The 12,730-nt window shown below is 47.4% G+C and overlaps 1 protein-coding gene across 1 annotated transcript in view; it reads left to right on the top strand.

Moving 5' to 3' along the window:
• Positions 1 to 12,730, top strand: part of DNER (delta/notch like EGF repeat containing) — a 254,998-nt gene that overhangs the window by 239,138 nt on the left and 3,130 nt on the right. The window contains exons 11-12 of the mRNA XM_090269254.1: positions 1,802 to 1,933; positions 9,985 to 10,231. Coding sequence (XP_090125380.1) covers positions 1,802 to 1,933; positions 9,985 to 10,231 — 379 coding nt within the window. The remainder of the gene's footprint in view (positions 1 to 1,801; positions 1,934 to 9,984; positions 10,232 to 12,730) is intronic.

Below are 12,730 nucleotides of genomic sequence, written 5' to 3'. Positions count from 1 at the left end.
GTCTACGGCTATTGCAGTGCTCGGAAGGTTTTTTTCTTTTTTAAATATCACATTTTACATTTATCTAAGCAAATGGAGGCATATTTCGAAGGAAAAATTTTTTCTCATTTTCAAACTTTGAAGAGAGAACACCTCCTGCAGTACTCTCTTTTATTTGGCGTTGATGAGACGGCTTTAAATGTCAGAAGCATGCCCATTTTGTAAGGACTCACTTTATGGCTTTAAATTTACATGAACATGGCTTTATGTCATTTCAAATGACAGGTTGTTTCCTGTAAATTGGTGTTTGAATCACAGCGATATCTTCTTACGCTCTGGTTTCTAAGTTTAAACCAGTCACCCCCCCTCAGGGGTCCAAGGATGCCCCCAAATGTTGGGTCTAAGCAGGGTCAAGACTCCAGGTCACAGTTTTCATTACAGAGGAAGGACAGGCTGGAAAAGACGTGAATTTCCCTCGGGCCACCCCTGCCCAGGGAAGATGATGTCCAACCCAGACTTCACAACTGCCTCTCCTTACGGCCTGATGCCCTTCCTGAGCAGCTCCGTCCCTCCCAGGAGCGCATCTAGGAATTTGGAAAGTGAAATACATTTTCATAATTGGCTCAGTCTAGGCAGACAGCTGTGCCCTAGAAGTATCCAGAAAATAGTCAAATGTGCAGATTCACACCCAGACCCTTGGCTACAAAACCCGCCCCCCCATAAACTAAGTTTTCAGCTATCTGAAATGCTGGAAAAATAAGAAGATTCAGCTGACTAAATACAAAATAAAATAGAGTTCTTTAATGCAATGGGGAACCCAGCTTCAGTTAATTAATTAGTTAATTAATTCAGGAAATGAAAGAAAATTCTTTTTACCAGTGCTGGTTTTTTTAGCAGTTTTATTTAATTAAAGATCCTTTGCCTGGGGTTTTGGGAGAGCCCTGCACTTCGTGCAAACAGCACATCGGGCTCCGTTGCCAGAGATCAGGGCCCCAGGCTCGGACCTTTGCTCTGCCAGAGAAGTCGGGGTGGCAGACCTGCTGGCGCAGGTAACGGCTTTGTTATGTTTGGGACGTGAGAGACCCGAGTCAAGAGGCTCCCTCCCCTACCTCAATTCTCGTCTTGCCCGCAAGACACGACTTTAAGCAAGAGACAAACACACAGAAGAAATGAGAGAGCGAGTTTATTTATTTATTTATGAAACACACAAGCACAAAGCTCCGAGCAGGCACCCATAATGTTGTTAGTAAGTTTATTCTACACACTTGAGCCTAGGCTACAAGTGGGCACTTAGCTAATCTAAGTATGCTGACTATTGGGGTTCAGGGGTTATGTACCTTAGCTAGCTTCCAGAGGTACCCCTCCTCCTCCCCCTTCTAAATCTTGGGAACAATGTATAGCTACAAAGACTTGCTTTCTCAGTTAGTAAAAGTTCTTTTCTTACTTAATGAAATTATTAGAGACCCCCTTTCCCAGCATAGGCCCCCCTCTTCCTACTGTGTAATTCCCACTTGTGATGCTCAGAACCCGTGGCGATCTTAGCAATCCTGATGGTCACAGAAGCCCCTTTTCTCAGCACAGCCTTGAGGACTCTCCCCTCCTCTTGTGCTCTTTTGTTTGTAATGCTCTGGTCACATGGCAATCTTACCAAACCGAGCTCAGGACTGCTGGGTTCATTGGTGAGATGTGTTTCCTTCTGGCCTCTTGTATTAAGGTCTTTGTTCGATCATCATGGCGAGGGTCCTGCCTTTATTTCCCCTCTGGCCACTCATTCCCAGCTGCTACCTCTCAGTCTCACCTCCACTTTCCTTCATCTCCTCAGGCGAAGAGTGTGACATCGACATCAATGAATGTGACAGTAACCCCTGCCATCACGCCGGCACCTGCCTGGACCAGCCCAATGGCTATACCTGCCACTGCCCTCATGGCTGGGTGGGAGCGAACTGTGAAATCCGTAAGTATTCCTGCCTGTGAGCCGCTGTTATTTAACCCCCTGTTATGAGTCACCAAGAAGGGGATGCTGATGAGGTTTAGCCAGCTCCAGGTCACCTACCATGGCTGCGGGACCCAGGAGTTACCTGAGGCACCGGGCCTCCTGAGTGCCAGCGTGGCACTTCCGCTCACTGCTGGCTGCCACTCCTATGCCTTCCTGCGTCTGAATTCAGCCTTTGCGTGGGGATGCGGACCTCATCCGGAGTTCAGGGCCACGAAGACAGCCAAAACTGTGCTCAGTGGAGGCATGCTAGAATCGGAGTACAAACTAGAGCCTGTGTTAAAAACAGAAAAAGAAAAACAACCCCCAAAACAAAACACACCACCAAATGAAAATTCACTTTGCATTTCTTTCTTCACCTGCCTTCAAATGTATTAGGGTCTATCAGTTGCCTGGAGAAAAGGCCAGCGAGGATGAGCAGAGAAGGAAATCTGAAGGACATTTTGAAATGCTTAGAGCTAAGTGTTCTCTAAGGATGGACCAGAAGACGTTTGAAATGTAACCATCAAGGTTTTATACGTTAAAATGACGTAGCTACTAGGATTGAAGTGAACGTGAGAATTGACGAGGATTTGGGTTTTCCACTGTTTTGTAAACTGCAGAAAATTCAACTTTCAACGGTGTGTTCTTCTGATTTACATTAGGGCAGTGGGATCTTTCATAAAAGCTCCCTCCTTGTGTCTCTCATCCCTTCCCCTCCTCATCATCTGGTAAAGACAGCGAATCTGCTGGGTGAGCTGGGAAGGGGGCAGAGACGTACACAGAGCCCTGCCCATCCATCTGTCTGTCTGCCTGTCCCCGTCCCGCCCTGAGCAGGCCTCACGCTGCCTGCGGCCCTTCATGCTGTGTCTCAGCCACAGGCCCCTCCCCGGTGGCCTGCGTGACAGTGGCTGGATGGCCCATTCTCAGTGTGTGTCTGAGGGAGGGGATGGTCAGTGTTAGGAAACCTCGCCCTTCACAAGGATGGACCACACATTCTCCAACAGCAGCTGGACCTGTCGTGAAGGCACCATTGGGGCTCTTACCGGCTCCCTCTTTGTTCTTGCTCTGGGCTCAGCGCCTGAGAGGGAAAGAAAATAATTATTTTTACGCCCTTCCCGCAACCTCCCCAAATGCTCCTAAGCAGAATGGTCTTAGGACCAACGGTCCTCGCTGAAGATGGGTGGGAAATACTCTCTTGTGAAAGAGAGAGACGGGGAATCCAACAGTGAAGATGCTAAGGGCTGTGATCTGGGGTAGGATGTTAAGACCGGAGTAGGTGTAGGTTGTTAAGTCCTGTCTGGTGGGGTCTTTGGTGGCGGGGACCACAGACCTGGGTCAGCAGGCCCTGGCTCCCCACCCTGGCCATGGAACTCGTCATGTGGCTGCACTTAGTCATGCGGAGTCTCCATGTCGTCGGCAGCCATCCGTCTCGAGAGACGATGGTGTAGCTTCTTAAGAGTCTATCTGCACCGCCGAGAATGGTTGTGCAGTCCGACTCGGGAGTGACACGATATCTGTCTCCTCCCGTGTTGAATCGACATCTTGCGATGACGCAGGAGTGTCCTCTCCAGTGAAGCTGAAGCTACAGAGCCTGGGCAGGGTGATATGGAGGGTCTGCTGTTGCCCATGCAGCAGACCCCCCCTCTCTTCGCAGCTGAAGGGTCCAAGGGAAAGACGGAGTCAATACAGCTTGGCTTCAGGTGCGCCGCAAGAGTTGCCGGTGTTGACTACAATGTCAAACTGCCTTAGGGACTCCGGCTCCGGATTTTCTGTCGGGGTTTACTCCCTTAGCCTTTCCCCTGAAGAGGTATGCCGCAAGGCAGTGGAGGTTTTTTGGAGTCAGAGTTTTCCTTCTCTGATGTGCCCTGACTGGAAGATCGAACCAGCGACACTTAGCTCGCAGGCCGACGCTCAATCCACTGAGCCAAACCAGCCAGGGTAGTCTCCATGTACTTACCCATAAAATGGGAGCAGGTTTTCATTCTGAAATTGGGTAATTCGATGAAGTGTCCAATTTTGCACCTTGGGGCAGAGTAATATCTATTTATGACTTTAAATTTTTATTTGTAAAGGTAAATATGTAGGAGATTAAGGATAAGAAGCCAGGAACACACAGGATGTAAAATCTAAAATGCACTGCCTCCAGTGAGGATAATATAGGCAAAACACGCGCAAACAACGAAAAGGGTAAAAGCCGGCTTCCTATTCGAGCTCCGTTATACTCCAGCTGTGTGACCCATACAGACAGATTTAACTCTGGGAACCTCGTTTTCTCGTGTGTAAAACGGTGATAGGAAGGCTGCTATGAGGATTAAAGGAGGCAAATATGTGCATCCTTCTACTATGCAGTGGGCACTAAATAAATGCTCGGTGCTCTTTCTTTTTAATTCTATGCTATTGTGGCTCCTATGCTACAAGCTATTCCTGGGGAGGATGAGCCTTTGCAATGATCTTTTCAGAGGACACACACATGGGGCATGGGCCACCCTGAACCGCTGAGGGCGGTGGGCCCATCATGCATGTTGGACCACCCTTGGGCTCTTCGTTTGTCTGGAAGGGCACTTTCCATTCGATGGCCTCAGCTGCATCTCTCTATTAAGCCAGTGTGTTAAGATCAATGTCATCATAGATTAGGCTCTGTGGGTTCCAGTGTTGGGCGCTTCACCCTTGACCTGGGTATAACAATGGAGAACACGTGTGGGAGGTTTGCGATCGCATGTAGCTGGAGTTGGCGGCCAGTGTCTGAATTGGGTCTGAGTCAAATGGAAGGAATCCCAAGACCAGGCGTGCAAGGAGAGCCTGGCTTGTCAGGGGGCAGGGAAGGTGTTAGAGACCTCTAGTGCTGTGTGAGCCATGGACCACGGAGGTCTCTTTCTTTCTAACGCTGAGCATCTGTGAGCTTCTGCAGTGGCCAGAAACCAAGAAGGGAGTTCCTGGATGGTACACGTTCAGGTCAGCAGATCTCAACAGGAAAACTCAGGGATACACGGAGAAGAGAGAGAGCCAAGGCCCACATAGCTGCGTGGTCTGGACAGCTACTGAGCTTTCAAAGGCAGCAAAGGCCCCCCTGCTGGCCTGACGGCTGCCTCCAGAAGCCACATCGCCCACTTCCCTTCCTTGCTCACTCTGCTTCAGCCACATGGTCCTGCTTTCTCATCCTTGAATGGGTCAAGTTTATTCCTGCCTGCAGGGTCTTTGTCTATGCTGTTCCTTATGCTGGGAGCTCTCTTCCCTGGGATTTTAGCACAGCTCTCTTCTTCTCAGCATCCAGATCCCAGCTTGAGTTCATGCACATCCTGAAAACTGAGACCTCACAGTGAAGGGCACTGCACCTGAAAATGAACCAACCTTTTCAGCAGCTCTCACTAAAGATTCTGCTACCTCAATAGGATTTACATGCAAATTAATACCAGTTTAGTGGTTCTGTTTGGGGGTTTATCTCCTGTGCCCAGTGTTTATCCTAATAATAAGTGTTTTTGTTTTTTTTTTTCCAAATTTGCCCCATTAGAGATACCAGCTGGCCCCAAATCAGTAGAAAGAAGCAGAAATCAAGCAGACCATACTGATTTATCAAAACCATCAACAAAATTGATCCAAAACTACCCTAAAAGGATCATTCGAATAGTTCTGGTGTTCACATATTCTGAGACAAATGCAAACCCTAAGTTCTGGGAATTAATGAAACAACCCTGGTGAGATGTTAATTTCCTGCCACTCATTCTTACAACCTTGGGACTGACCACATTTTTTTTTTTTTTTTTTTTATGGTAATACAGTTTTTGCCTTCCTGGGATCAAGGACTAAAAATCAAAGTTTCTATACATTTTTACACAGTAAAGTTTTGTACCATCTGTGTAGGAGCTGTAAGGTCCATATGGTTAGAGTTCCACTCAACCTTGCTGACTGAAAGTTAGCAACTTATAGACACTAAACAGTAGAATTGCTAGGATTATAGCCGAAGAATCCTGAAACCCCAGTTCAAAAGAACCTATGCGCCCTTATGTTCATAAAAGTGCTGTTTACAATAGTCAAGTGCTGGAAACAACCTAAGTGCCCATCAGTGGATGAGTGGATCAAAACACTGTGGTACATTTACACAATGGAATAGTATGCAGCAGAGAGAAAGAAGGAACTTCTACCACTTGCGACAACATGGATGGAACTGGCGAGAATTATGCTTAGCGAAATAAGCCAGGCAGAGAAAGACAAATACCATATGATCTCACCTGGTACAGGAGACTAAGGAACAACACAGACAAATAGTAAAATAGAACCAGAGGCATGGAAACAAGGAGCAGACGGACAGTGACCAGGGAGAGGGGGGAGGGAGAGAAGGGAGTAAGAAGGGGAAGGGTCTAGTCAAGAAATTAGTATACGTGACCCATAGACATGGACAACGGGGTGGGGGGGCCAGATTGACAGTGGGAGAAGGGGTGGGCTGGGGGGGAGCAATGAGGGGAAAAATGGGACAATTGTAATAGAAAAAAATCAGTAAGGAAATGAAAAAAAAAAATAAAAGAACCAAACAAACCAGTAGAATCTATGGTTAAACTATTGAATTACTGATATTCTGCAGGTAAGAACTAGGAGAATAGGCTCTCTTGGATTTATGCATTCAATCAATAAGATGTTAAACGTGAAAGCGCTTTGGAAAACACAAAACCTTGAACAAATTGAGTTTAAGCCGACTCACAAATGAGCCCTCGGACCCGTATGTGTGACATTTTTTCCTGAGCCGTTTGTGCGCATATGGTCCTGGCCATGCACGTGCTGGGGCCACTGAGGTCAGCCCATCCAGCACGGGCCGGGCACGGTTCCTCCCTGGGCCATGCTCTAGCTAGTGCGCTAAACGAGTCGTGCAGTGGGGCTCCCAGGATGCAGCTGGGCGGTGCCTTACGAGGAGCGTCCCTGAACCGGGGGCATGGCAGCTGCGGCCACCTGGTTCCGATATATTTGCTGCCTCGCACACCAAGTGTTGGGTTTATTCAGATCCAGCCTGGCTGCTCACCTGATTAGTGTGTAAAGCAACCACATTCACTCGTCAGAGCCATTTTAGATGAGGGTAAGGGGGAAAAAGCAAAAGGCAGGGCAGGGCGAGAGGGGGGAAAGCAGAGGTTTTAGGAGAAATTTTGAGAAAGTTTTCCCCGAAGTCCAAACGGCCTGGAATGCAGAGTTTTGGAAAACAGAGCAGATGGTCAGAAACTCAAGCTGTTCAGGCCCGGACAACATGCCGAGAGCAAAACCCGGTACCGGTGTCTTTCCACCGTGGCGGCTTTGTGGTGTGTACTCCCTGTGTGTAGACAGTATGCTGTGTGAGCTATTCATGTGAGGTTGTACCTCAGCCATAAGGTTTCATAACTCAAGCGGCCCTGCTGTAGCAATCAGAGCTGAGCCCTCCACCTAGTTGGAGCAGAACACAGTACTGGCTGCCTTTGTGTTGATGCTAAATGGCTGTCAGAGCAGGCTCTGTGAGCGTTGGACTCCAGCCTACAACTGAATTTTTCAGAGGATGTTGAAATACTTGGAAATCAAGTGAGTCACACTTCTCTTTCAGCCAGAAAAATGTGTTGTCTCTCTCCATGTGCACCAGGTAATGCCAAATGAAGTGTCTACTGATGTGGGCATTGAGTCTTGGTTCTAGTTTTACAAAATACCCTCTCTCCTCCACCATGACCGTTTCTTCACGGCGATTTCTGCTGGTCCATCTGCCTGCGTGTGAGCTGGCACCGATGGAGCCGGGAATGCACTAATGATCAGTCTTACAGCTCCGTGGGCTTTGTGAGCTCAGGCAGGCAGGCTCGTGTGGCAAAGCTAGACTTCAAGGGTGAGCGTTGGTGAAATGCTCAGGAGTCAGCAGATCTGGACTCAAACTCAGAAGTCACCTCAGTTGTCCCGTTCTTCTCAGACTCTCAGGAACCATCCAGGCTTGGGGCATGGGTCATTGTTCCCTTAGGCTTCTGGGAAAGGGGTCTGCATGCTTGGGCCCTTGTGCTCTTCTGCACACTGTTAACTTTTCAAGGTAAAGAATAGCTGATTCTTGGGTTCCATGCTCACTGAAGACATCACTAAGAGGAGGCTGTGAGTGCCCAGAGATTGCAAATACTCTCACCTAAAATGCAACAGTGAGAAGAGGCCCGAGGATTTCCCGAGAATACAGGCCCATTCCCACCCACCCCTGAATCTTATTTTCAGGCACCCAGAGTCCTAACGTAGAAACAATAGCCTGGAGGTGGTGGTGGTAGTGTGAGGAGAGAAGGCAGCCTCTTTTCCACATGAGTCAACTTCTCTTGGGTGTTGCCTAGTCCTTTTTAATGTTCTCAGCTGTCTTTCAAATCTTGGTCATGTTACCTGTCCCATTTTTGCGCAGGTCTGTAAACAGAACCTGCACCAGACATGGAGATCACATTCCCTCCTTCCCTTTGTCCCCTGCACATACCGGTCGGTGCTTTTAGGAAGGACTCGGGGCAATGCTTGGTAGGCCTCAGCTCAGGGCCTGTGCCTTAGAGGACACTGGTCCCTTCTCTTCATCCTTTTCTCTTTCACCACCCTGGTCCCCCTCCATGGGGACCACCCACCACACACCTGGTAGTGGACTTTTTTTACCTTTTGAAACATGTTTTAAAGCATCTGAACTTATGTTCACAGCAAGCCCATGGGGTATATGTGGTATATGTTGCTATTTTTATCTTATAAATGAAGAAACTGAGGCTCAGGGAGGTGAATGTCACAGCCAGGATTGAAAGCAAGGTTGGTGTGATCCCAGAGCCCATACTCCTTCTACTCATTCCACTGGAAGATAGTCCCATGCGTGCTTTCTTCAAATAATTTATTGCATGTTTTTATGTTATTATAAAAGGCATGCACCATTTTTTTTTTTTTTGAAAGCTGGAAAGTGCCTGAGAGGCGTGAAGAAGGAAATAAAAATCACTTGTAATTCTGCCTTCCTCTGCATGAGGCAGAGGCTAAGATCTTGGATCAAGACTTACATGTAACAAACTTACCCGAGAAGTGACAGCCGTTTCCTATCAAGTGGGGAGAGAGAATAACCCACCTTCTGGTGGTCATAACGATGAAATGAGATGTTTGCAAAGAGCTTAGGCCACAGTAAGAAAACAGCACGTGTTCATCCTTCTCATCACTCCAGTCTTCCGAGCTTTTCAGTGTGCAGACAGATATTTTAAGCTTGCAGGTGCTTGTCCTGTACAACCAGGCCCTGCTTGGTAACCTTCTTCAGTTCTCTTGCTGTTTGATGAACATTTCCCCCTCTCACTAAGAGCTCAATATTTAGATTGTCTCCTACCTTTTTACTTTTATAGGTTGTGTGGTTAATTGTGGGAGGAAGAGAGAGAACGGGAGTGGGTACTCTGGCTGTATCTGTAACATTTTACTGAAAAAAATCACTGAAGCGAAACGACTAAGATAGCAACATTTATTAACTTTGGTGAGCATGTGGGTGTCTGGGCCTATGTTCTGAACTTGTTTCTAAATGTGCAATAGTTGATCATTTAACATTTAAAAATTATGATGCTGAGATGAACATCCTTATACACAGGACCTTGTGCACTCATGGGACAGATTGCCCAGCACTAAGTCTAAAAATTAGAACTTTTGGGTACAAAAATACACCTTTTAGTCCATAGAAGTGTTGTGCACCAATTGATGCAGTCCCCATTTCTGTACCCTTGTCAATTGTGGTTATCAAAATTTTTAAATACTGTTTGGGAACTGATAGAGGAATTGCATTAAAAATAATTATGAAGCTAAACAGTGTTCTATGGGAATTTCTTTGGTGAGTTCCTTTTTCATCCTTTACCCATTTTTCTATGGCATCTTCATGGTTTTTCTTACTAATTTGTGAAAGGTTTTTGTATATTCAGATATTAGTCCTGGATCTGGAAAACGCATGGAAAATAACCCTTCCCAGTACAGATGGTCCTGACACTTTAAGTTACCCTTCCAAGGACGGGAAAGACCTTCCCGTGCTGAAGGCCACACCTCGCTCCCAGCCACTTGCTTGTTTCTGCTTTCAGACCTGCAGTGGAAGTCCGAGCACATGGCCGAGAGTCTCACCAACATGCCCCGGCACTCCCTCTATGTCATCATCGGGGCCCTGTGCGTGGCCTTCATCCTGATGCTCATCATCCTGATCGTGGGGATTTGCCGCATCAGCCGCATCGAGTACCAGGGCTCTTCCCGGCCGGCCTATGAGGAGTTCTACAACTGCCGCAGCATTGACAGCGAGTTCAGCAGTGCCATTGCGTCCATCCGGCACGCCAGGTGGGCCGCTGCGGGGGCCGGAGGGGGGAGAATGGGGAGGCTGCTTTCCCCCGTCCCCTTTTGAGACCAGCGTTCTGTTGTAAATAGTACCTGACACCCACAAAGAAAGTTTCACAGGGTAACACCTAGGTTCAAGGTTCTGTTGAACCTACTGGATGTGTTGGTGAACAGATAACAAGGCTGCTTTATCAGCAAAACTCTTTCCCTTTGCTGCTAGCTTTCTGTTTTCCTTGGATAGGCCCATTCATCCCATTTGTGTTTAGCTGTGCTATAAAATATCCGATTCTTAATCATTGCGTACGAGTCATTTCTAAGTGATTTCTCTTTTGGAATGTCTTTAGCTGCGTCGTTCTTCAAACAGCATAGATCTAAATTATTCCATTTGCTTTAAGGGCTTACTTTAAAAATGACCAACAGCTATCGTGTCTCTATTAGAGTTGTGTGATATAAAACAGGTGCTTTTCCGGAAGGAAGACCTGCAGGGGAACAAGCAGTTGGTGTCATATCACAGGAGGGGTGTGAGTTCTGACAGACTTCATGCAGCCCACCTACTCCATTGCCTGACTCCGGATTTTCAGTTATTTAACCTTCCACAGTGCGGTTTCCTCACCTGTAGAAGGGAATAACTCTACCTCCTGAGAGTGTTACGACGCTCAAATTAAATTATAGATATTAAAGGATTGTGTAAACAGATAACACCACATTTACATCTCCAAATCTATGAGAACACTAAGAAAATCAGCTAATCTAGCACTTTGTTGACTCTTGCAAATAATATTTATTACAAAAATAATGGTGATACTGCATGTTAAAGGACACCATCTTTTCTTTTAATTGATAAAGCAAGCTAAAGTACACAATTCAGAAAGTCGGTGCTACATTAAAAAGGGGTCAGAGCTTGGTGTCTTAAGATTTGGGCTCAAGGGAGCACTTAGCTGCATTGATTGGATCATTACATATTGATATTGCTCAAGACACAAGCAGATCCAAATTCTGTCTGAACAGCACAGGAGCTCAAAAGTTCCAAAAGTTCGCTTTCTTCAAAAAGGAACCCCCGTATCCAACCCTCAGAACTTACAGGGATCTTGCCACGTCAGTGGAAGCAAAAGCCAGACCCCAGCTTCCAGATGGGGGAAGCAGAGGAAGAGAGACGCTGGCAGACACGGAGCATCTGTCCCGGCACCTGCACCAGCCTCACGTCTACAACTATGAGGAGAGAAGAGCTCAGCCTTCTGCAGGTCGGGCCTGACCCAGGGGCCTGGCATCGGCTCCTTCCTTAGAGACTCCACTTGGCAGCACTGAGACCAGTCCCTGCGTGTCTCCTCTTACGTGTTTATTGCACTCATTTTCCCGCTAGGCTGTGCATAAAGCTCAGTGACTTTTTCCTTACGTCACCTCCAGTGAGCCCTGGCCCGTCGCAGACCTCATTCAACTGTGACGTCCAAGATGGGAAATCTGAAACGGACGGGCGACCTTGGTTAGGGGTTGATGGAGGATGTCTTCCTCTGCCTGCAAGAGAGAGGTCCGTCCCAGAACACCAGCTGGGGGGTGGGGCCGGCCCGCAGGCATCCTGGCAGTGTCTAGAAATCAGTGGATGAGAGACAGAAGATGGGAAAAGGAAAGGAGAACAGACAAGTTCACTTGTTGTTCAACAGTCCCCGGAGGGGTTTATTCACCAGGAAGGAGCGGAATCGATGCCTTTATACTAAGACATACTGGGACGCCTGAGAAATCAGATTCTTCCACCCTGAGAGGGGTCTCTAGCTAAGTAAGATACTTTTACACTCCAGAGGAAGAATATTTTATTTCAGCCTCAGACTTATATAGTCCACTGGGAAGATATTTACTGAATACCCTTGGATGGAAAGGATAAACTTGAAAGCATTTCCAAACCTGGTTCTTATTTGGTGCCGATTTTTATCAAAAATATTTACTGCAGAATTCCTAACCAGCAAGCTCCTGCATGCACCAGTGACTGCAGATAAAACCGTTGACGTTGAAACAGTACCTTCCCACATATCTGGGAACATTCCCATCTAAAGGTTTATTCAGTTACAACCTGTGGTTTCGACAGCGCGGCTTCCCGGAGGCCCGGGCTGGGCCTCTGGCTTCTTGGCCCTTTTTTGCTCTCTTTTCCTGGAAACCCTGGAAGGACATTCACAAAACGGAATGCTTTTGATATTACCCTCTTGCTTGTTTTCAGCAGCAGCCTGGACCTAAAGTTCATTTCGTGGGCTTTCTCCCTGCCGCCAACCTGGAGGTGACATTGGATCAGAATGATACAGCTCAGCAGCCACATAAAGGACACCCGAGTGCGTTGTCTGTGACATGCACGAGTGACTGAGCACGTGCGTGGTGACTCGGATGTCAGCAATCAGTTGGTGCCGGTGCTGGACTGAAAAGGAGTTCCTCTCTCGTGTCCTGAGACTCATCTGTTCTCTAGCTGCTTGGCTTCCCTTCAGAATGGAGAGAGTTTGTAATTGGCCCGAGCGACTCCAT

Source organism: Furipterus horrens, unplaced genomic scaffold (genome assembly GCF_987537825.1).
Source record: "Furipterus horrens unplaced genomic scaffold, mFurHor1.1.pri manual_scaffold_1, whole genome shotgun sequence".
NCBI lineage: Eukaryota > Metazoa > Chordata > Mammalia > Chiroptera > Furipteridae > Furipterus > Furipterus horrens.
The sequence above is the reverse complement of the archived record's forward strand: the minus strand, read 5'-3'. Positions and strand labels throughout refer to the sequence as shown.